Source organism: Trichechus manatus, unplaced genomic scaffold (genome assembly GCF_000243295.1).
Source record: "Trichechus manatus latirostris isolate Lorelei unplaced genomic scaffold, TriManLat1.0 scaffold00086, whole genome shotgun sequence".
NCBI lineage: Eukaryota > Metazoa > Chordata > Mammalia > Sirenia > Trichechidae > Trichechus > Trichechus manatus.
This window is the reverse complement of record NW_004444022.1, coordinates 6,446,015-6,471,103: the sequence shown is the minus strand read 5'-3', so window position 1 is coordinate 6,471,103 and position 25,089 is coordinate 6,446,015. Positions and strand designations below refer to the sequence as shown.

Below are 25,089 nucleotides of genomic sequence, written 5' to 3'. Positions count from 1 at the left end.
TAGTCTTATCCTTGAAGGTTCAACCTCGTGACCAGAGGGATAACATAAACACAGCAAATATATAGTACAAAAGTGAATATACCCAATTCGTGGTTGGTCTGAGAAGACTTCCTCTAGTTAGGAAGTTCCAAGCCAAGACTTCAAAGAGATAGGTCATGACAGTAGATTGGTAGAAAGAAGGGGAAAGAGTATTCCCAGTGGAGGCAATAATTTTCTCAAGGGAACAGAGTAAGGAATTGACAAGTATATAAAGAAAGCAAGAAAAATGTGTTGGTTGGAGAAGAAAGGACTAAGCCGAGATAAGACTGAGGAGGAATAAGGAATGTGGTGGATAGGTGATTGGATGGGAGCCTTGGACGCTAACTAGGCTGGGGAATCAGGCTCTAGGGAGGGACTCTGAGGCATATATGGAGTATAAGTTGGAGTACAAAGGTCCTGAGTCTCTTAAGTGGTGTCACCACTTAAAAGGATACCAGTTCTCCAGCAGTATGCCATGTATGCTGGATGTACCAAACGGTAAAATCTTTTAAGTAGCACTCCTGGACAGAATGCCCAATGGGTAGTATAGGTATAGAGTACACTTATGTGTCAACTTGGCTAGGCCATGTTTCTCAGTGGTTTGGCAGATATTATGTAATCATCCTCCATTTTGTGATCTGATGTGAGCAGCCAGTCAGTTGAAAGAGGAGTTTCCTTAGGGGTGTGGCCTGCATCCAATATATATAGATGTTCTGGCAAAGCTCGCTTTCTCTCAATCCTGCATCCAGCTTGTCATCCTCTGACCTCTGGTTCTGGAGACGTGAGCCAGCAGCCTGCTGCCTGACCTACAGATTTTGGGATTCGCCGGCTCCTGCAGCCCAGTGAGCCAGCAGTCTGCTGTCTGACCTACTGATTTTGGGTTCATCAGCCCCTGCAACCACATGAGTCAGGAGAAGCCTCCAGCCTGACTTCTGACCCATGGATTTAGGACTTGCCAACCTCCATAACTGCGTGAACCATTTCATTGAAATAAATCTTTCTCTCTATATATTTACACACATATGCTTCACTGCTTTTGCTCCTCCAGAAAACCCAGCCTAAGGCAAGTACCGAAAGAGATCTGATCAGAAACAGAATTACATTGAGAAGGTAGAATTTGAACTGGAAATGCAGCTGGCAACATATGTTTTTGTGGGTGAAAGTGCTGCTGCTGATTGTTGCCATTCTGGGTTTTCCAAAGAGTTCAAGGACTCAAACTGTGGAGCCAGGGTTCAGGGTCACCAATAAAAAGCACAGCTTATACACACAGGCAGTGGAACAGTGCTGTTCTCACATAGAGAAGAGACAGACACGGGTCAGCGTCAGTTGTGGCGCCTGTCTCCCGTGGCCAGCAGGTTCCATCCCCGCCGTGGGTGCAGGGCTGGTGTTCTGCACACACTCCTCTTATGCCACAGTTGAGGGACCCTACCCCTCCTCTTCAGGAGCAGATATAGGAATGGGGTTGGCCAGTTGCCATATAATGCACACATGAGCAGAGCAGAATGTTTACTGTAACAGGGAGGGAGTTTTCCCAATAAGGAAAAGGAAGAAGGAGAGAGAAAGAGACTGCATTCCCAACCTCCATTATCAAGGCTCGAGGCTTCTGTTTAGTTAGTCCAGGTGGGGATTGGAAAGCTGCACCATAGATTGCTTTCCTATTTTCCCAGCACAAACATCCCACCCGCAGACTTCACCCACCCAGGCATATGTCCGAGGGTGGAATTCTGAGGCTGTGGGCATTTGTTAAGAGAATTGTGATTTTACAAGGGCTCATCAGTGCATCCCTGCCTGTTCCAGAGCAAATCAGCTCCTTCCACAGCCATTGAACTCTCCACCTTTCTGCTGAGCCTGCCAGCAGAGATGTTAATTAGTGCCAACTGCAACAGTAGAGTCCTCGCCTTTTGTTTGGTGATGTGCACACCTGTTCTTTGGAAACTGGAATGAGACCAACTCATTTTATTCAGGCCACTGAACATCTGTCAGATGGTAATAACATTCAGTCCCCAATAGTCTCGGCCCAACGTGAATTGGCTGACCTAGATTACCCTCTCAAATCTCTTTTAAATGAATTCTTAACCTTGCGCGAAACCTGGACTTCCTTGATTCATGGTCCCTCTATGTACAGCCCTGTGCTTTAGGAAGGTCTGAAATCCCTTCCTCTTCTGCTTTTGTCATATTAATTTTCTAAATCTTTGTAAGAAAAGGCAGTTTCTAGGAGGGATGCCGTTTCATTGCACAGCCACGGTAATTGTCTCAAAAAAAGGGCATCTCAAAATCTGCGTTAAATAATTGCCTTTTCCTTGAGTAAGTCAGGGCTCTGCTTTTATTGGAGTGAAAAATGGAAGATATTGTTACCTTTATTTTCTTTTCTGCATTTGGGCCTCAGGCTGATACATCACAGGACACTTTATCATAAGTCATTTGACATTATTAAATAATGGTTTTTAGTAGCATGAAATAACATGGAACAATGCGGATAAAGGGAGATTAAGTGGAAAAAACTGAATTGAAGTAGTATACAGTATATAATTATAACTTTGTAAAACTGAAAATTCTTGCATAAAAAAAGATTTGTCTGCCTTGAGCATTGTGCTCTTTTAAGATCTATCTATATGGGATCAAATTGACAACAGCACCTCGAAAGATTAGGTAGGAAACTTAGGGGCAGTATGTTTATGTTAATGGAGGAGGGAAATGAGGATGAGAATGGTTGCACAACTCCAAGAATGTAATCAACGTCGCTGAATTGTACATGTAGAAATTGTTGAATTGATGTATGTTCTGCTGTGTATACTCTCAACAACAACAAAAATAAAATAAAGTCTTAAAAAAATTTTTTAAAGATTAAAAGTAAAGCCTACCAAAATGTCAGTAAGGCTTTATTTGGATGGAGAGGCTATGACTTTTTTTTTTTTTAAATATATATAGCTTATTTTTTACTTCTGCTTTTTTATGTTTTAAAATTTTTATTTAAGAAGGATGCTCCACTCTTATAATAAAAACAAAATTTATTATAAAAAAATAACTTGGCATTCCAACCTTTCCCTCTTAAACCAAATAATCACAAGAAGTTCCAAAAATGACTCTCAAGTTACTAATGAAATCCTAACATTATAATTTGACTCATTCTTTGTAGTTAATTCTATCTGTAAAGAAGCTTAATAATCTTACACCTCTGTGGTTTTTTAAATAGTTTAAGAAATGGAGATTGCAAGGCACCCAAAGTATAAGCAATATTTTTGTCTAAGCAAAATGAAATGATGTCCTCTTTGTCACTGGGGAGGGAAAAGAATGGCAACGTGGGAAGAACACAGGAGATCTGGGCTCAAGCCCGAGTCCTGCGTCATGCTCTTGGGCCACAGTTTTCTCACCTGTATATTCAAGGCCAACCAAGGAGATCCCAGGTAGAACACCTTCCTTTCAAATTCTGTGACATTACACCTGCCTGTCTTTGTATCATGCTCTATACTCACAAATCTAGGGATTGTGAGAGGAGAGAGAGATGACCCCACACTCCATTACATCCTGGCCACGCCTTCCCCTGATCAGCTTCTGAGGTGGGATGATCAATGTAGGGAGGCACTTCCAGAGTCCAGCCCACAAGGACAGGCCTTAGGCAAAACCTTAAAATGCCTGTTTTCCAGAGGAACCTTCTCCCTGCTCTCTTCTCTGCCCTTCCTCAGTTTTAACAACTACCCCAGTGACCTCACTGTTGTCTCTGTCTCTTGTTAAGAGTGTGGCCTTTGGAGTTACACAGATCTCAGTGCAAATCTCTGCTCTACACTTTCTAGTAGTTTCACCTTGGTCCAAAGCAATAAGACCAAACCCATTGCCCGCAACTCGATTCCAACTCATAACAACCCTATTGGACAGAGTAGAACTGCCCCATAAGATTTACAAGGCTATAATCTTTATAGAAGCAGGCTGCCACATCTTATCTGATTTCCTTGGAGCTCAGTCTCATCATCTGGAACTGAGCATGATAGTACCTCGTCTCTTCAAAGGGCTGTTATGAGGACTGAGTGAGATAATCAAGCGAGCGAGCACAGCCCAGGGCCTGGCAATAAGCTATAATAAAGGTTTGCACTCGACTACTAACGGAGATTGGCGGTTTGAACCCACTCAGTAGTGCCACGAAAGAGTGTCCTGGTGATAGGCTTATGTAATGATTACAGCCAAGAAAACACCATTGAGCTTAGTTCTGCTCTGTAACATACGGGGTCTCCATGAGTCGGAGTCAACTCAACGGCAATGGGTTTGGTTGTTTTTTTTGTGTGTGTTTGGTTTAATGCAAGACTTGAGGTCCCTGGGTGGCATAAACAGTTGACGCTTGCACCTTCCACCTCCCTAAGTGTCTCATCTGTCTTGTCCTTGGACCCTTCTCATGGTGGAGGGCCCAGTACATTGTAGGCTGGCCTGCTCCATTTGGGTGCAGCTCTGGTTATTAGAACTCTGTTGAGCTAAAATCTGTCATCTTGTGACTCATCCATTAGCTTTGTTTTACCACTGGAATTATCTATGTAGAGCTAAAGAAAAAAAGAGATGAAAGTTTATTTCAAGTCTGCTTTATAATCAACAGTTTCATAATCTTTTATGAGTAGTTGAAGGGAAAGGTATTTCTTTCAGTTGACTGTAGTAAATTAAAAGAGGACAGGGAACTAGGAGGGCTAGGTTTTAGTCCTTGCTCTGCCATTAACAAGTTATTTTGCATAGAGCAAGTCACTTCAACAATCTGGGCCTCATTTACCTCCTTTGAAAAAGAAGCAGTTATACTGATGACAAATCAGTTTCATCTCACATTCCATGTCTGATTGATTGGTAGTGACTTCCCAAGCACAGTGTTGAAAGGGAATCTGGGGTGGGTCCTCTCTGAACTCAATTAGTGTCGTCTGCCAAGGATACGGGAGGATGACTTGACAACACTCGGGCCACATCTGACATATGGGGCCCTGGTGGCGGCAGTGGTTAAGACCTTGGCTGCTAACCAGAAAGCTCGGCAGTTCAAATCCACCAGCCACTCCTTGGAAACCCTATGGGGTAGTTCTACTCTGTCCTGTAGGTCCGCTATGAGTCAGAATCAACTCGACGGCAAGTTTGTTTGGTTTGGTTTGGGGCTACATATTTTCCATTCCTATACTGAGTGATCTAAAGTTACTTACCGTTTCAAGTCTTCTTAATTAACAAATTGATTATCAACAAATACTTAGTATCTTAGAGGCTTGAGGTCCCTAGGTGACACAAATGGTTTACACTCCACTGCTAACCTAAAGGTTGGCAGTTTGAACCCACCCAGTGGTGCTGCAGAAGAAAGCCCTGGTGATCAGCTTTTGTAAAGATTATAGTCAAGAATACCCTATAGGTTTCACTTTTACTCTGTAAACCATGAGGTCACCATGAGTTGGAATTGACTTGACAGCAACGGGTTTGGGTTTTTGGTTTATTATTGTTGGGTGCCATCAAGTCAATTATGACTCATAGTGACCCTGTAGGACAGAGTAGAAGTGCCCCCTAGTGTTGCCAAGGGTATAATCTTTACAGAAGCAGACTACCACATCTTTCTCCTGTGGAGCAGCTGGTGGGTTCGAACTGCTGACCTTGCAGTTAGCAGCCGAGGGCTTAACCACTGTGCCGCCAGGACTCTTCTTTGGTTTATTAGGCTCAACATTATGCTTATGTAAACAACATAAGATGTTATCTATCTAAGTGCCACATGGTATAGTACAAGCTGTATGATAGGAGCTTGGAGAAATGATTCAGGGTAATCCAGTGAAAATCTCTTGAAGGAGGGAGTGGCATGGCTGCATAGAGGATTTGGATAAAAATAAGGGAGTGGGGAGTGCTTTGCAGGTGAGGGGAACAGACTAAAGAAAGCCCAGAAGCAGCAATAAGCCCAGTTTTTCCTGACTACATTGGTATGTACTATTATATTAAGGGTAGCCAGTAGCCTGTAGAAGGATTAAGGATCTTGGTGCAAGTCAGAGGACTTCAGACTTGACATAAAATCTCAGTGAATAACTTATTATTAATCTTCTCAGAAACCCTGAGTTTAGGTATTATTGTTATTATCTCAGTTCGACAGAAGAGAAAACTGAGGTTTACAGAGGTTAGTTACTTGCCTCTGTCACCTGGCTGTAGATGGAGGAAGAGAGGTCTGATCCTATGTTTGTGTGAGTCTAACAATCATGCTCTTATTAGGTAATTAAAGGTATCTAGCATTACTGGAAGAATCCCTGGAGTGCAAATGGTTAAATGCTTGGCTACTAACTGAAAGGTTGGCAGTTCAAATCCACCCAGAGGCACCTCAGCAGAAAGGCCTGGTGATCTACTTCTGAAAGGTCACAGCCTTTGAAAACCGTTTGTAGGGCAGTTCTAGTCTGACACACGCTGGGTCGACATGAGTCAGAATCAACTTGACAGCAACTGGTTTGGTTTTTTCGGTTAATGTTACTGGGGGACTCCCTGGGTGGTACAAATAGTTAACACACTCAGCTGCTAACTGAAAAGTTGGAGATTCTAGTCCACCCAGAGGTGCCTTGGAAGACAGGACTGGCGATTTACTTGTGAAAAATCAGCCACTGAAAACCCGACGGAGCACTTCTACTCTGACACGATGGGGTCGCCACGAGTCGGAGTCGACTAGACAGCAGCTAGAAAGCATTACATAATGGAGCATTTCTAGCCAGGATTACTGTGAGCAAGTTGGCTTCATCGGCAGACATAGGGAAATGGGGAAGGAGAGGAGAAAATAATTAGTGTGTGTAAATTTGGAAATGTTGATGTTGGATTCCTGGTGAACATGGTAGTAGGCAGTAGATTTTGAGAGGGAGATTAGGCCTGGAGATAAGCGTTTGGAATCTTAGCCTTGTTCAAGGAGTGAGAGTAAATAGCTTTCTAAGGAAGAAACTGTCAAGGGCAGGGCTCAGAACACCCACAGGAGGAAGCAAAGCCACATTTCAAAGGTATTTTTGAGACGTCTGGTGGTTTATTTAACCCAAAAATGTCTTAGTAATTTGAACTGTTCGAAGAGAGTGTTATAAAAACAAAATTTGTTTCCAGATGGTAGAGTTTCAGGAAGAAAAGGATTTAAAGAAAAGAATCTTGAAGAGTTGCAGTCTGTGTTCTTGGTAAAAGACCCTCACAGTTTCATTTGGGAAACGAAGACATTTTTGAATTACGGGATCACATAAAAGCATCTGAAAGTTGTAAACCGTGTTATTTACATCTATCCCTTAGCAAGCTTAATTGTTTTCACATTTATGAACGATTTTGAATTGAAATAGGTTTCGTCTCGCGGTTGTTTTAGGCTTTTCAGCCTTGGCATTTCTCATCCCTGATGTTCATTCCTGTTATGTTTCCAAAGCAAGGAGATAATCTTGGTGAGCATTTCTAATGTCTCCTATAAGATCATGTTCTCTAATCGCTATTGCCATTTGTCTCCTGCCAAGTGAAACAGTTTTTCATACAAGGGGTGGGGGATGGTCTGGGAAAGAAAAGAAGACAGAAGCTAGTTGCTGAAGAATGGGTTTCTTAAAAAGGGAAATTAACCAGAGATGTAAGATTACAATAAGCAAGTGTATAGATTATTTCTTTTCTGAGGAACTAGAAGGACTGAGTGGCTGCAAAGAGGGGGTAGGGAGCCACAGATTAGCCCCTTCTAGATGGCATGGGATGCCCTACTCGATCCTGACACCAGGCCAGCAGACTTGGTTCAGGACTTCTCCTGAGGACCCAATAATCCTTCAGATTCTTAAAAAATATATATATTTTTAAAAACAGTCATGCTCTTATATGCCAAACATGGCATTTACACTTAAATTCGAATTCTGGATTATAAACTAGGTGTATCATCTTGCTTTATATTTAAGGCCTGAGGGATTCTACTAAATCAGGACACAAACTGGTGACCGAAGAAAGCGAGTCTCGTTACCAAGTGGCGTTTGTTTGGTTGGGGGTGGGGTGCAAAAAAAACCAACCCATTGCTGTTGAGTTGATTCTGACTCATAGCAACCCCATGTGTTACAGAGTAGAACTGCTCCATAGGATTTTCTTGGCTGTAATTTTCCAGAAGCAGAATGACAGGCCTTTCTTCCATGGCACTGCTGGGTGGGTTTGAACCACCACCCTTTAGGTTAGTAGTCGAGTGCAAGCCCCCAAAAATAATTGTCCTGGAGATCCCTACTGATAGAGAAATTAAGTAACATTGCCAGTCAGGATCCAAAGTCACCAACTTGTGTAGGGTCTCCCCACCTCTTCAATGGACAAAGCACCCCTTCTGCTAGAAAAATTACCCAGAGAGGTGATGGCCTTTCTGTTACCGGAAATAGCCTTGCAAGGAGAAAAAGAGGCTATAAAAACACTAAATTGAAGGTGTGGAAACCTTGGATTTTTTTTTTTTTTCTGTCTCTAGTGGCCACAGTAACTGCAAGCTGTCCTTTTCCATTATATCCTTATGATTTTAGTTATTTTATGTTGTCTTTATTTTGTTAGTCCATTTTCTCCCCACAGGATAAACATAGTCAGTTGACCTGCTTGGTAGCTGAAGGTACTTTATATTTGAACATTCTATTCTAGGGGAAAGAATTGGGGTAGAATTGATTGTTGAAAGGCCTTCTGCAATTTCCACTTTTCCAAAACAGAACATCCTTCTTCCTCAGCCTCCATTAACCTTTATTTAGAACAGTGTAAATCACAGGACTCAAAATTTATGTTATATGCTAAAGCTGGCTCGTAAACAACTTGCCTTTTCACCAAATATCATTATTCAAAGTGTAAATGCAATGCCCTGGAACAATTTCTGATTCTTATTGATGGCCTCCCACTAACTCTAAAGTCCTTTGTGGGTTTTATTGTATAACACATTGTTTGTGGTTATGCCGCTCACCTCTGCCTAACTCTTACAGATGCATGACTTGCTGAAAGCTTCCCAACAGTTTTGGGGAGGATCAAATAAATGGAATAGATTATAGGCTTTGTTTTAGTAATGTATGTATGCATGTACTTTGAGCAGACCTTCAGGGATTCCAAGTGTTTCACAAAGTCAGCCTTTTGCATTCTCATGGTTCTTCCAGAATTTTAAGTTATGATTCCATACCTTCTTGCTTTTGAGCTGGGGTGGAGGAAGAAGAGGGCTAGGTGCTCAGTATTAGAAATCTTGCGTTTAGAGCTTTTCTGTCCTCCTTCTATCCTGAGTTAAAGTGGGAGCATGCAGAAGAGAGCCAGGCTCTTGGGTCCTGGCAGCAAGAGTGAATGAACTTCTCTGCCCGCCTCACCTCCTGGTGAACCCAGCAAACTCTTGGATTAAAATGCCCCGGTGTTCTGAAGGATCAGGGCATCTCCAGTAGCCCCAGACTTGATGTTAGAAAGTGCATCGTACACCTTTGGAGGAAGTAATTAGAGCTGAATGCCTGTTCTTGTCTAGCACTGGAAAGAAGGTAGGATCTGACTCTAGTGAGTCCTCATCTTGAGAGGGATGTCAGGATTGTCAACAGTCTTCTAAGTGGGAAAATGGATAGTGAGGAGTGACACAGATGGTCCTGGGTGAGACCCAGACTGGCCTTAGCAGCTGCCAGGTTTGGAATATCTGGAGAGAAATGATAAGGTAAGGAGAATGAGAACTGTGCTCAATAGTATACGTCTTGGGGCCTCTCTGACTGTCTCCCCATAAATGCAAGGGTCACAGTACAGGTAAGGGGATTTAGGGATTATGATAAGGTGAGATTTTTGGATGTTGCAATTCTCCTGCCATACTTAAAGGAGGTAAGAGTGGAATAAAGGTTAGAGCGTATTATTCTCTATCCTTTATAGGGATAGAGAATGGGAGTCATTTTATTTTTCCTGTTGAAAACCCAGCCTTAGACTAAGTCTGGACTAGAATTATTGAGGCCTTAGTTTCATACAGGACTCCCATAACCCCCGATTTCTCTCTCTATAGGTAGTGCTCGGAATAGTTAGGAGCCCTAGTAGTTCAATGGGTAAGCAGTCCGCTACTAATTGAAAGGTTGGCAGTTTGAACCCACCCAGCAGCTCCGCGGGAGAAAGACCCAGCAATCTGATCCCGTAACGATTACAGCCTAGAAAATCGTATGGGGCAGTTCTGCCCTGTCACACGGGGTCACTATGGGTCAAAATTGATTCAACAGCACCTTATAACACAACCACTCTGAGTAGTAATAACTCCTACAATACAGACCTTTGGAAGTGCCTGTTGGCCTGCTCATACAGGAACAGCAAGGACCTCTGGGACTTTTGTAAGATCTAGAATTTGCTTCAGGATTGAGAATTTATTGTTCTTATCCAGTATCAATTACCATTTTTAATAATAATATGTAGTACTATAAATATACCTGTTGACATCTTGGATGGGTGGGCCTAGAAATTATTTTTAGAAAGAGGAAAGTCTATATTAGATGCTTTGGTTTCAGGGGACAAAAAGCAAGCTTTGAATATCCCTAAGGAAGATTGAAAAGAAGGCAGATTTTTCTTGGCCCACCCACCTCCTCTGTCAATATCCATCTGCTCTCTTATGACTATTTACTAATCATCGTCTTTGTTATTGTTAGCTGCTTTCGAGTCGGCCCCTGAGTCATGATGACCCCATACACAACAGAATGAAATGCTACCTGGTCCTGCACCATCCCCATGATCCTTCGTGGGTCGAACCATTGTGATTCATAGGGTTTTAATTGGCTGATTTTCAGAACTAGATCACCAGGCCTTTTTTCCTAGTCCATTTTAGTCTCAAAGTTCCATTGAAACCTGTTTGGCATCATAGCAACACAGTGGCCTCCACTGACGTGTGGTAGCTGCACATGAGGTGCATTGGCCGGAAACTGAACCCGGATCTCCCACGTGGAAGGCAAGAATTCTACCACTGAACTGCCAATGCCTTGTAATCGTCATTTAGCTACCTTTAACTGAGCATTAGGCATTAGGCTATGCACTTTATATTGTCCATATCAGTCCTATAAGTTTTATTGTTTTCCTCAATTTCACATGTGAGGAAAGAGGAAATTGAGGTTTATGGGGCGAAGTAACCCACCAGCAGTCACCCAGCAAGGAAAAGGCGGAGCTGGGGCATGTGTCAGGTGAAATGTGTCTCCCCCTTGGTTTATCCATTTCCATCTTTGCTAAGACAGCCCTTCTGAGGTAATAGTAAGCTGATGCTTACTCTTAGCCAGGATGTTAAGTGATTATTAAGATTTTTAAGTGACAACAGCTTAAACTGACTCTAAGCACTCTCCCTTTGCTTCTGCAAATATATGTATTTTAACTAACTGAAAGACAGAAAAGCCGTCGTGATGGAACAATGGGGTCAGGGTTATCATTAAGGCAGAGGCTACATAAGACTCTTGAAATCACTCGCGGTCAGTGGCTTTTTGCTGATATGCCTAGCATTCCACGTTACAGCTGTATGTACATTGTTGTTGTTGTTAGATGCCATCAGGTTGGCTCCAATTCAAAGCCACGTTATGTATAACAGACTGAAGTGTTGCTTGGTCTTGTGACATCCTCACAATCGTTGCTATGTATGAGCCCATTGTTGCAGCCACTGTGTCAGTCCATCTCATTGAGGGCTCCCCTCTTTTTCACTGACCCTCTATTTTACCAAACATGATATCTTTCTCCAGCTATTGGTCCCTCCTGATAACACATCCAAAGTAAGAGGAAGTCTCACCATACTCACTTCTAAGAAGCATTCTGGCTGTACTTCCTCCAAGGCAGATTTGTTCATTCTTCTGGCAGTCCATTGTCTATTCGGTATTCTTTGCCAACACCAAAATTTGAACGTGTCAATTCTTGGGTCTTCCTTTTTCTTTGTCCAGCTTTCACATGCGTATGAGGTGATGGAAAATACCATGGCTTGGGTCAGGTGCACCCTAGTCATCAAAGTGACATCTTTGCTTTTAACACTTTAAAAAGATCATTTGATTTCTTGACTGCTGTGTCCATGGGCATTGATTGTTGACCCAAGAAGAATGAAATTCTTGACAACCTGGACACTTAATTGATCAGCTGATTAAAAATCAGTTAATGTTTTCAAGGAAAGCTCTTTTGGTTAACTTTATAGTTTATTCATCAACTCTAAATACACATCTGTAAATATTAAACAAAACCAAACCTGTTGCCGTCGAATTGATTCAGACTCATAGAGGCCCTATAGGACAGGATAGAACTGCCCTGTAGAGTTTCCTAGGCTGCGATTTTTATGGAAGCAGACTGCCACGTCTTTCTCCTATGGAGCAGCTGGTGAGTTCGAACTGCTGACCCTTGGTTAGCAGCCTAATGCTTAACCACTGCACCACCAGGGCTCCTTCTGTAAATTTTGAATGACCGTTATTCCTAAGTCAAGCTTCTATTTTAGATTTTCTACAACTTTTGAATTTATTCTTTAAGAAAAATGAGTAAATGTCCTCTAGTTCATGAGAAATTATGTTTTGCTTTATTTTATCAATGTTTTGCATTAACCAGCTGTGAAGGTGAGCTTGTCATGTTGTTCTTCACTGGCATGCCTTAATGATCTTTTATCTTATTTGTGCTTGTTCACAATTTAGTGCAAACATACTTTTGGATGATCAGTTTCAACCCAAACTAACTGATTTCGCCATGGCACACTTCCGACCCCACCTAGAACACCAGAGTTCTACCATAAACATGACCAGCAGTAACAGTAAACATCTGTGGTACATGCCAGAAGAGTATATCAGACAGAGCAAACTTTCCATTAAAACAGACGTCTACAGCTTTGGAATCGTAAGTGCCAGCTACCAGTTAACAAAGGGGGAGAGTTTATCACCAAGAATATTCTAAATTCTAAGAAGAATTTTTTAAAGGGCCTTAACTTTTAGACTTACTGAATTCCTGTTACTCATTGTCTTATATGGAGTCCTGGTGGTGCAGTGATTGAGCATTTGGCTGCTAACCAAAAGACTGGCAGTTCGAATCCACCAGCCGCTCCTTGGAAACTCTATGGGGCAGTGCTACTCTATCCTAAAGGGTTGCTATGACTCCGAATCGACTCGACGGCAATGGGTGTTTTGGTTTATTGTCTTATACATTAATTCTGTGTAATAACTCAAGTAATAAAACATAAAATGATTAATGAAAATGCACTATTCAGTGTCATAGTTAATAGTTGCAACTGTTATTTGTGATATATTAAGATCTAGCCTAACTTTCTGTATGTTCCATGTAGGTGATAATGGAAGTTCTGACAGGTTGTAAAGTGGTGTTAGAAGATCCAAAACATATCCAGCTGGTAAGAATTTCTTCACCTCTGCATGTATCTCTTGGTCATTTTTCTGATAAGAGCTCTGTATGATAAGGTTGTCTCCTTCTCTTCCTAGAGGGATCTCCTTATGGAACTGATGGAGAAGAGAGGCCTTGATTCGTGTCTTTCATTTTTAGATAAGAAAGTAAATCCGTGTCCTCGGAATTTCTCCGCCAAGCTATTCTCCTTGGCAGGCCAGTGTACTGCAACGAAGGCCAAGTTAAGGCCACTGATGGATGAAGTATGTATACACATGGTTTTATCCAAAATTCAGCCCAAAGAACCAGGGAAAATTTAAATTGGATCAATTATGTATCTAAGTGAATTCTTTATTAATGAGACAAATCCAGCCCTCAACAGAGAATTCTAACCTAATAGATAGCTTTTCCAGATCAAAAAATCCCATCATTTGGTACCCTGGTAAACCAAAAAACCAAACCCATTGCTACTGAGTCAGTCCCAACTCATAGTGACCTTGTAGGACAGCATAGAACTGCCCCATAGGGTTTCCAAGGCTGTAATCTTTAAGGAAGCAGACTGCCACATCTTTCTTCCATGGAGCAGGCTGATGGGTTTGAACGGCCGACATTTCGGTTAGCAGCCCAGTGCTTAACCCCTGCACCACCAGGGCTCCTTGGTACCCTGGTAGAGGTCATTCATTGGGTGAAACCAGGACATCATAAAGATTTAGTAAAAAGACATAGGTGAGAAGTTTAGAGAGAATGTTTTATTCAACCTTCATTAAGAGATCTGGCCCATTAAAAATGCAGCATATATTACCCTTATTCATTTTTATTCATGTATCCGTCAATATAATCATTCATTAACTTATTTGTCTATTTATTCAACAAATATTTATTTAGTGACTACCTTGTATTTGCCATACTGTGTACTGGGGATACCTCAGTGGTCAAGATACAATTCCTGCCCTCATGTCCAGAGGAACAGTCAGAACAATAAACATGGAATTTCAGTACACAAGATGAGCGTTATGATAGATGGAAGTCCAGGCTGATAAAGGAGCATAGAGTCAGAATACATACTAGCCTGTGGAAGTCAAGGAAGCTGCTTGAGGGAGGTGACAGCTGAATTATGACCTGAAGAAGAACAGGTTAGATTTAGGCAGCAATAAAGATGTTTCATGGAGTTAAGACAGTACTTCTGTTAAAGTGATAAAGGGGCATGAATCCATTATAGAAGTTTAGATTTTATCCTGAGTCCATCATTGAGCCATGGAAGGTTTGAAACAAGGAGATGACATGATCAGACTGTAGAGAGCCCTGGCCTGGGAGTCAGGAGACCTGTATTCCAGGACTGACACCACCAATGAGATGCTTTGTGATGTGGAATCTTGGGCCCAGAAAAGACCCATGAGATGTTTAGTGGAGGGAACATAGAATTGGAAACCAGGAGATCTGGGGTCAGGCAACAGATCTGCTTCTTACTGGCTAGTGATGTTGATTCCCTTTTGTGAGCCTTAGCTTTACTATCTATAAAATGAGAATAATAATATTATTGTGAAGACTAAATGAGGTAATGTTTGTAAAACCACTTTGTAAATTGTAAACTGTATTATTAAAAATTCTGTGTGTGTGTGTGTGTGTGTGTGTGTGTGTGTGTGTGTGTGTGTGTGAAGGTATGTTATATTATCTTAGGTCAAGGGTTCTCAAATTTAGTTGCATATCCAAATCAACTGGAGAGATTTTAAAGTATAGATCCCTGGGCCCCAATCTCTAGGTTTTTTGGAATGACCATCTCTAAGATGGGTCTAAGGGATCTGTATCATAACAAAGTCCCTGAGGTAGTTCTGACCCAACAATACACCAGCTGGCATTTGAGAACTACAGATTGGGTCTGGTCCACCCCTCCTGCCACCCTAATCCTGCATATATTATGATTTAAGTAAAAAATGTAAATAGACTCACCCAAGATCATGAAGCCAGTTGTGGCAAATCTAGGACTAACATTGAAGTCTCTTGATATTTAATTCAGTGCAGTTTCCTTTATACTTTGCTTCAAGTCATTTAATTTACTCATCATTAAAATGAAAAGGTTTAGTTAATCTTTGGGGGCATTGGTGGTTCAGTGGTAGAATTCTTGTCTTCCAGGTGGGATACCTGGTTTCAATTCCTGGTCGGTGTACCTCAGTCGCAGCCACCACTCATCTGTCAGTGGAGGTTTGCATGTTGCTATGATGCTGAATAGGTTTTAGTCGAGTATCCAGACTAAGACAGATTAGGAAGAAAGGCCTGGCAATCTACTTCTGAAAATAAGCCAGTGAAAACCCTATGAATCACAATGTTCCAGTCTGCAACCGATAATGGGGATGGCACAAGACCAGGCAGCATTTTATTCCATTGTGCGCTCGGCCACTGTGAGTCGGAGGCTAGCAAGTAATAACAAGAACAGTTAATCTTTAAGGTCCCTTCTAGTTCAAAATTAGATAGTTGAACTTATTTCATGAAAGTGAGTGCAAATTTTTCAGTAGGAAGACTAAGAAAGGAAAAAAGAAAGGTTATTCAATCTTAACTTGGCGTTTGTTTCTTTGTTAATTAGGTCCTACATACTCTTGAAAGTACTCAAGCCAGCTTATATTTTGCGGAAGACCCTCCTACATCACTAAAGTCCTTCCGGTGTCCTTCGCCCCTTTTCTTGGATAACGTACCAAGTATTCCAGTGGAAGATGATGAAAACCAGAATATTCGTTCGCTGCCTCATGATAAAGACTTGAAAGAAGATAGAAAGACTCAGAAAGTTCCTTTTGAATGCAGCCAGTCTGAGGTTACATTTCTAGGCTTTGACAGAAAGGCAGGGAGTAAGATAAATGAGGATGCTTGCAACATGCCTAGTTCTTCTTGTAAAGAAAGTTGGTCCCCAAAGCATGAAGCGCCGTCCCAGGACTTAGGGGCCTATGATATGAATATGGATACTTCTTCAGAGGCTGCCAGCGATACTCATGGGAACAGGCTAGTGGAGTAGAGCTATTCCTTTGAATTTTCCTGGAATGAATGTAAACAGTAGAAAAAGAACTCAATTTCACTAGAAGATAAAGGAAAAAGCAATGCTGAGTCACCTGTCTATAGGTATCGTCTTGGGCAGGCATTGCCTCCATAGGTAATGCCAAGACGATGATTTGATGGTGAGTTTGGGTGGTGCAGACAAGCAGTCTAGACAATGCCACTCTTTCCTTCCCAGCCCCCAAAACAGAGTGACTTAAAAAATAGTTTCACCAGGATAATTGCCTCATGATCAAACCCAAGCTAAATTATGGAGGAAACAATAAGAGCCATTTAAAATCACTTGAGATCGTGAGCTCTGACTTCAGACACACAAAACACTCAAAACCTACCAAAAAGGGACTGAATTCTAATGTCTTCTTCTAGCCAGTCATCAATGTCAGTTTCTTTTCTGCTAATAGGTTCTGTTGGATTTGATTATTTGGTTTTTCTTGCTTGCAAAGGTTGTAGGGAATGTCTTAATTTATGAATATTAATAGATGCCTTTTAAAAGAATTACCATTTTGCTTATTTTGACTGGTCCTTAGTATTTTTCTGGTCATCTGTGTCATAGGCAGGCTTACCCTTGGCTATGGCATGTTCTGCCAGAAAGGGAATTCCTGCCCAAGATCTGTATTTTTATATTTAAACTCTCAGGACAGTTCATCACATGTAATACAAATGTCAACTATTACTATAAATTTTTACAAACTTAGAGACTTATTATAGCCTGAATGTATAGATTTGTTTTTTTTAATTGAGTAATTTTTTGCCCCTGAAAAAATGGCTGGTCACAAGGTTGGCTTTCAGTTTAGTTCTCCACCTTCTAGCACTGTGCCTTTTTACCCTGTGGTTTCCTGGAGGGTTTCCCTTTGGAAATTCTACTCAACCCTTCAGATATGCTGCATACCCAGAAAGCTGCCCTGATCTCTCCAGCCAGAAGTACTAACTTTATAAGTATTTCTATACAATTTTTTTTTTTATTCCTGTTTTACATTTGTCACTTTCTGAATTGTATCAAAGTTAACTGTGTCATCTTCTCTCTCTTAACAGAGTGTAAACTTCCTGTATTGGTTTCCTGTTACTGCTGTAACAAATTACCACAAGCTTAGTGGCTTAAAATATCATAAATTCATTATTTTACATTCTGGAAGTCCTTGGCATTCCTTCTGGAGGCTCTAGTGAGAATCTGTTTCCTTGCCTTTTCTAACTTCTAGAGACAACCTTAATTCCTTGGCTCATGACATCTTCCTTTGTCTTCAGACTCAGCAGCATAGCATCTTCAAATCAATCAGTCTCTCTCTGTCTGTCTTTCTCTCTCTGACCTCTTATATCTCTTTCACTCTTACCCTCTGCCTCCCTCCTATAAGGATCCCTATGGTTGCATTGGTGGCACAGTGGTTAAGAGCTATGGCTGCTAACCAAAAGGTCAGCAGTTGGAATCCACCAGGCGTTCCTTGGAAACCGTATGGGGCAGTTAGTTCTACTCTGTCCTATAGGGTTGCTAGGAGTTGGAATCGACTTGACAGCAATGGCTTTGGTTTTGTGTTTTATGGTTGCTTTGGGCCTACATAGATAATCCGGGATAATCCCCCATCTCAAAAATACTTAACCAAATCTGCAAATTCTCGTTTCTCATATGAGGTAACATATTCGCAGGTACCAGGGATTAGGAAGTGGACTTCTTTGGAGGGTCATTATTCTGCCTTCCACACTCCCTGAGTGTGTAAGGAGCATCTCTTCAGGGCCTAGCATAGTATCCTACACAGAGCAGGTGCTTCCATATAAGTTAAATTGAATTAAATTATCTCCACAAACCCACATAGTAAAAAATGCAGCTATAATAAATATTGCTGAGTAACTTAACAAAGTGGGGATAGTGACTATCTTTGTGATAATGAATGGAGAAAGTCCAAAAAGAGAGAAAAAAAAAAAAACATTTCCAGAAGATTTATGGAATCTTCCTCTACAGGAAGTTTGTAGTAAGAGGGTAGGCCTCTAGATTTCTGTGCATCAGAGGAATAGACTCACACCTTTTCTTTTTGGTGAGTCAGTAACTGACAATCATAGATTGGAGTCCAGGTTCAAGAATAACCAATCAAATAAGAAAACCAGGAGTCAGGGTCAAGTTAACAGAGACAAGGTCAGAAACATGGAGCTAGAATTCTGGGAAAAAAAGATCCCAGGGCAGGAAGTAAGGTTAAAAGCACAATAAGACTTAGTCTGATTAACAGGTCTAGTAAAATCCCCAGGTAAACAGCTGGGAGAAGCCACACTCACACTTATCTGCAGAGTGCCTGGCTGCCCAGTGCTGTCTTCCCACAGATCATGGCATACATGTTCCCCAATGCTCCCAAACTGCCCATATGTTAAAATTAATAGGGGGAAAATGTTGGACAAGACTTCATATGATTTTAACTTTTGTGACCTTAGTTTGGCAACTCTTGATTATACATGTTAATGAAAGGAAGCAGTAAAAGTCTTTGGCCTTTGGCTTTATATTTTGCAAACCATTTTGAGGCTGGTTTTGCTGATCTTAGAGATACAGTCTGAAAGAGTATCCTGGCTGACTTGGGGAAATTAGTCTAGAATCTTGTGAAAACCAAAAAACTAAAATCGTTGCCATCTAGTCAATTCCGACTCATAGTGACCCTATAGGACAGAGTCGAACTGCCCGTACGATTTCCAAGGAGCAGCTGGTGGATTCTAGAACAGCCGACCTTTTGGTTTGCAGCCGACCTCTTTACTACTTCACCACCAGGGCTCCAGAATCCTGTGAAGTTGCCGCTAATATCTTACAAAAGAGATCAGCAAGAATTGATTCAATGTTAAACTCTTTTTCACTTTGAATCTGGACCCAACCAGTACCTTCAATGAAGGGTCATTAAGGAAGCTCTTACTTTTCTTTGACTTTGTTGGAAAGAAATTTGCCTTTTTAATAGGTTCCCAGGTGAAGCTGATACTGCTGATGTGGGGCTTTCACTTTGAGAACCACTTCCTTAGAGTGTTCTCAGATTGGTACAGATCAGGGCACTCTACCTTTCCATCTAGGTTGTGTGTTTTTGAGAAAAGAATCATTTCTTTTAATTATTTTATATTCATCCTATTATCTAGGATGTTGCTTAACATAGAGTAGGAGCTTGTTATGGATTGAATTTTGAATTATGTCCTCCCAAAATATGTGTTGTAAATCCTAACCTCTATGCCTGTGGTTATCCCATTTGGGAATGTGTTATCTTTGTTATGTTAACGAGGCAAGATTAGTATAGGGAGTATTTGAGTCATTCTCTTCTGAGATATAAAAAGACATTAAACAAACAAGCAAGCAGAAGAAGAAGAGATGAGGGAAGAGAGATGCTAAGCCACATGAAGACTGCCCAGGAGCAGAAGCTCAAAAGAGACAAGGACTTTCCTCCAGAGCCGACAGAGAAAACCTTTCCCAGGAGTCCGCACCCTGGCTTCAGACTTCTAGCCTCCTAAACTGTGAGAAAATTAAATTCTGCTCGTTAAAGCCATCTGCTGTGGTATTTCTGTTACAGCAGCACTAGATAACTAAGACAAGGCTCTGGAAATATTGTTGACCGATGATCTTATCGACCAGATCACCTTGCTAGGATCTATTTGGACAACTTAAAGACCAAGTCATACTAGCTGGCAGTGACCTGATTAATGATATGGTGAGCAGATGCCACTATGCCTGGAAATACCAGAATCTTCTGCTGAGTGATCTAATCCTCCTGACCAGACTTGCCTTCTAGTGGGTGCTTTAATAAATGTTAATTGATAGGAATTAAGTCTTATATACTACTATAGGTAATAGAAGGATATCTCCATGGTTTTATGATGTGAAGACTAAAACACAAGAAAAAACTAAGAATAAGCCTCTGAGTATTCCCTCTGATCAGTAAATACGAATTAGTAAAGAATTTCACTCATCTTCATCCTTATAACATACCATGGGCAATCCTCCTGGCAGATCCTAATTATTATGCTGTTAGGGTTTTTGTCCCATTTTATAATGCCCCAAAACATGGAGAAAATATTGGTTTTTAAAATAAGTATGGGATTTCTGACATAATCAATTTTATTGACTTCTTGAGAGCCGTTGTAATGATATGTGACTCGCTGCATAATAGTGGAGTTTTATGAGGTGGTACATCAGCCTGTATAAAACAACTTCATGACCTGATGTGAGATTATATAGGAAGTGAGGCTTATTAAGAATAGCATTTACTAAGCATCTACTATAATTACAAAGGAGCCCTGGTTGCACAACGGTTAAATTCTCAGCTGCTGACCAAAACGTTGGTGGTTTGAACCTACCCAGAGGCTTTGCAGACGAAAGACCTGGAAGTCTGCTCCCATAAATATTACAGCCTAGAAAACCCTATGGGGTAGTTCTACTCTGTCACATAAGGTCACTGTGAGTCAAAATCAACTCAGTGTCACCTTACAAAAACAATACTAGAATCAAGCCACTTGTGTTAGGTACCAGGGTAACAAACCAAAAAAACCCATTGCCATTGAGTTGATTCTGACTCATTGCAACCCTATAGGACAAGGTAGAACTGCCTCATAGAGTTTCCAAGGAGTGGCTGGTAGATTTGAACTGCTGACTTTTTGGTTAACAGCTGAGCTCTTAACCACTACTCCACCAGGGCTCCATACAAAGGTAACAAGAAAGGGGCAAACCATTTAGTAAGGGAAAAAAGGCATATGCCTAAGTTAACAGTTTGGTGTCATCTGTCATTTGAACCACAACTCAATGGAACTGAAAGTGCTGAAAGAGCAAGGAGGAGGCGGAGATTACTGTGCACTTTAGAGAGGGTAAGGAAGTCTTCTTAGAGATGGCTTCTTGGAAAGAGAAATAGAAAGGAGCCCTGAAGAAGCACTCCAGGATAGTTATCCAGGCAACTGAGGGCCCACAGCTCTCCCAGAGCCCTGCACAACCCAGTGTCTGGGGTGAAGGAGAAGGTAACTATGTCAGGAACTTTGTGTATTTTTTTTCCCGTTTAAAGCTCAAAACTACCCTGAAGATATGAGTCCCATTTTATAGGTGAGGAAACTGACTCAAGGAGGTTAAGTAACTTGTCTAAGGTCCTCCCAGGATCTGGAGGAGTCAGGATTTGAACACACATCTGTTGACTTCAAAGCCCTTGCTCTTTCTTGTACTCTACGTTGCACAAAAAAGCCCCTGTATGTGCAAACTCCTATGAAAAGGGATGTGAAAAGTCATTTGCTAATTCCACATACATTCATTAGACACACGGGTCTCCCCATGTCTTCTGCATTTTTCACCATCCCACTACTCTGCTACTAGCACCCACGTCTGCAGTCATTTGATGTGAATTAAATGAATTTATTCATTCACTGAATAAATACTTATCAATGGCCTCCCTTGTGTCAGGCACTGTTCTAGGACTGGGGATACAGTGAAGATCAACAAAAATTCCTGCCCTCATGCTCCTTACATTTGAGTGAATAAATGAATGAGTGAATAGGAAGAACCCTGGGAGAGATTTAATCCCAATTCTAACACGAACTGGCTCCTGTCCCTGGGCCCTGCTGCAGTGTGCTCTCGGAGTGTTCTCTGGATGTGGGGTCCAGCTTTTCTCGGCCCGTTCTTTGGAATGGGTCCAGAGACGTTTTCTCCTCATCCTGTTGTGATGACGCCGTGGTGGCCTGTGGCGTTGCTATTCACCTGAACTAACTAGTCTATGGCGTGCTGTGTGCTCATCGTGATGGAAACTTCAGCAAGTTTCTAAGGAATCTGAAGCACCTACATGCAGCTCACCTCACTATCACACTGCACTGGAATTTGCCTGTTGACTTGTCTCTTCTCCACAAAGCTGAACGTTTCTTAAGGGCAGAGGCTATGTCCTGCTCATGTTTACATCCCCAGTACCTGGCACATCATATGGCCCAATACGTACTTGTCGAGTGAGTGAATCAAATTGTCTTCAAAATTATTGATAGATAGTACATCAAGACTATCGTCTAGATTGCACCCAAAGGTTGTCTTTCTAATATTCAGATACTCATCAATCATTTGCTTAAATGGTTCTGTGTCACCATTCTTGGACAGAAATAATTAATTTTAAACATTAATATATGAGATAGCTTTGAAAAGAATTAGACATAGTATAAATTGCTTATAAATTTGCTTCAGGTGGAAAATATTCCTAAAGCAGTGGAAAGGAGGAGTGTGCTGTCACAGTATGGGGAGAGCAATTAGAGTCACATAACAATATATGTATAAATTTTTGTATGGGAAAAAATTTTTAAAAATTTAAGAAAAAAATCCCTAAACCATATGTAAGCAATGATAAACCAACATTTAGCAGGGAATAAACTAAAATGTCTGTTGTGTTTTGTTTCAGTCTTTTTGTCCTAAATTATTTATGTGTATTTGCTGGTTCATGGACCTGACTTGCAAGTATTTTACTGGGAGGTATTTTTAGTCCAAAGATCTGTACTGTCTACCAAACCTTCACTTACAGGCCTTCTTATTGAGGTCATCCACCTCATCGCAAACTTTTGTGGTCCTCTCTATAAATAGCAAGAGAATATTTCCAGAGTCTTTCATTGGCTCATTAATTTTAAAATTTACTTACAGATCAACATGAATTTGAATCGGGTCGGGGAGGGGCAAGGAGGTAGGAAGAGCTCCCCTGTAGGAGATTTCAGACTCAGTTAACTTTTATGTGTCTAGTTCTGTGCTAGGTGCTTTCATATATCACTTAAGCCTTAAACAACCTCTTGAGATGGGTTTTATGTGTGAGGCTTAAAGAAGTTGACTGTTGTCCTTCGCCACACAACTGATAGAATGGGAATACAAACTGAAACTCTTCATTCAAGTCCAGGAAATATTTGCCCTGAAAAGAGGTAACTTAAAAATTAGAAGTATCACCAATTTGGAGATAAAGACAGCTAATCCATGTGAATGTTTATCATTTTATTATTATTATTAATTTTGTCTGCCGAGGTTGGTAAAAATTTAAACAGTTGACAAGAATATGGGCAAATGAACTAGCTTTTGTGTTCGCTGTTGGCAGGAGTGAAAATTGATACAATCTTTCTAGAAGGCAATTTATATAAAAAAATGTAAGGAGGATACCCTTAACTAGCAATTTATTTAGGAATTTATCCCAATGAATAAAAATTGCACAAATTTGTCAACCTGAGCCCAAAGATGCACTTCATGATGTTTATTATGTTAAAAATTGGAAACAACCTAAATATTCATTAATAGAAGATGGAATAAATGAGTTATAGCACTTACATACAATTGAATAGTATGCATCTGTCATTAAAAATTTTGTAGATCTATGTTTATTGCTATGGAAATTTGTCCCTGAAATATTGCAGATTACAGAATAGCATGTTTAATATAAGGCCATTTATAACATTGGGTATTTTAAAATAATATATGTTTGATAGATCTTCACCAAAATGCTAATGATGTTTTTCTTCTGGTCTGTGGTATTTGGGTGGTCTTTACTTTCTTTGTACTTTTATGTATGTGAAAGTTTTATAATAAGCATATATCATTTTTTATTATCAAAAAAGAATAAAGCTATTTTTATTTTGAAAAAAATGTCATTCTCTACATTTCTATGTTTGCTTCGTTCTTTGCTGTCTACCTTAGATGTGTCCTTGGTAATGATCTGCAACTAGTAATAATGCTTCTATTCCATTGCTCTTTATTCCTTTTCATAAAACTAAGTGACTGAAGCTACCAAATGGATTTGTCTGATATCCCTTGAGTAACAAGCTTTGAGAGGACATACAAAAAAGCAATCCAAGAGGCAAAAACCAGACAAGCTGAAATACAGACAAGAATGGCTCACAGTGCACACTGACAGTATTTTGTAATTAAGTATTAGTTGATTTTGGTAAAGTAGTAAAAACAATTACCCTTAATATTTATACTTAAAAATCAGCACTTAAAGGAGTAACCCACAGTTAAATTAGAAGATCTTTGCGGGAGATCAGTTTTTAGACCATAAAGTATCCATTCACCAGATTTGTGCCAGGATCACTAGGAGTCAGAATCAACTGCACGAGAATGGATTTTATCAGTTTTTAGCCTACATAAAATTTTTGACTTGCTGAATTTAGTAGACTCTGAACTGTAGTTATCAGTTGGAAAAAAAAAACTTGCAACAGTGCAGAGAAAGTGTGACTGAATACAGCGCTTTCCTCTAGCAGGTAGGGATGGAGCCTATGTAGCAATGCTAATGGAATCCACAATGATGCATTAATTATAAAGGGAAATAGCAAAGTGTACTCCAGAGTAAAATACCAACTCTAATGAATTCTATCTGGAGGGAATGTTTTGTGGACATAATTGAGTTACAGAGTGTGTAAATAAGATAAAAGCACTTCCTAGTCAAATCCAGCTAGATAAATGAGTGTTGGGTTTTTAAGAGCACAACATAGCTACACATTTTGTTCTTTTGATACCAAATTAATATGTTGGCGCTGTTTTGTGTTTCCTGGAAAGGAAATGCCAGATAATACCAACTGCACAGACCATCACTGCAAAGATTTCAGCAAAAGAGAAGTTAAGGAATCGAATACATGAAATAGCACAATGGAAAATGAAATCACTTTCAAGCAGCACATTGGAGTGAGGTACAAATAATCTCTGGTGGTCTTCTTAATCCCATTTTTCTCTAATGATAGTTTTATGTCATTTTAAAAGTGTGTGGGCTAATTATAGTGCTATTGCTGGACCATTAAACACTGGATCTTGTGATATTTTTCTTTTATGATTATAGCATAAGATTTTTTAGAAGAGCTGAA

General features: G+C 40.6%; 1 protein-coding gene across 1 annotated transcript in view; it reads left to right on the top strand.

The window, feature by feature from the left end:
- IRAK3 (interleukin 1 receptor associated kinase 3) overlaps positions 1-24,449 on the top strand; it is a 75,008-nt gene extending 50,559 nt beyond the window's left edge. Inside the window, exons 9-12 of the mRNA XM_004381540.3 lie at positions 12,570-12,768; positions 13,211-13,273; positions 13,362-13,526; positions 15,842-24,449. Coding sequence (XP_004381597.3) covers positions 12,570-12,768; positions 13,211-13,273; positions 13,362-13,526; positions 15,842-16,264 — 850 coding nt within the window. The 3' untranslated portion in view covers positions 16,265-24,449. The remainder of the gene's footprint in view (positions 1-12,569; positions 12,769-13,210; positions 13,274-13,361; positions 13,527-15,841) is intronic.
- Positions 24,450-25,089: the final 640 nt, after the last annotated feature.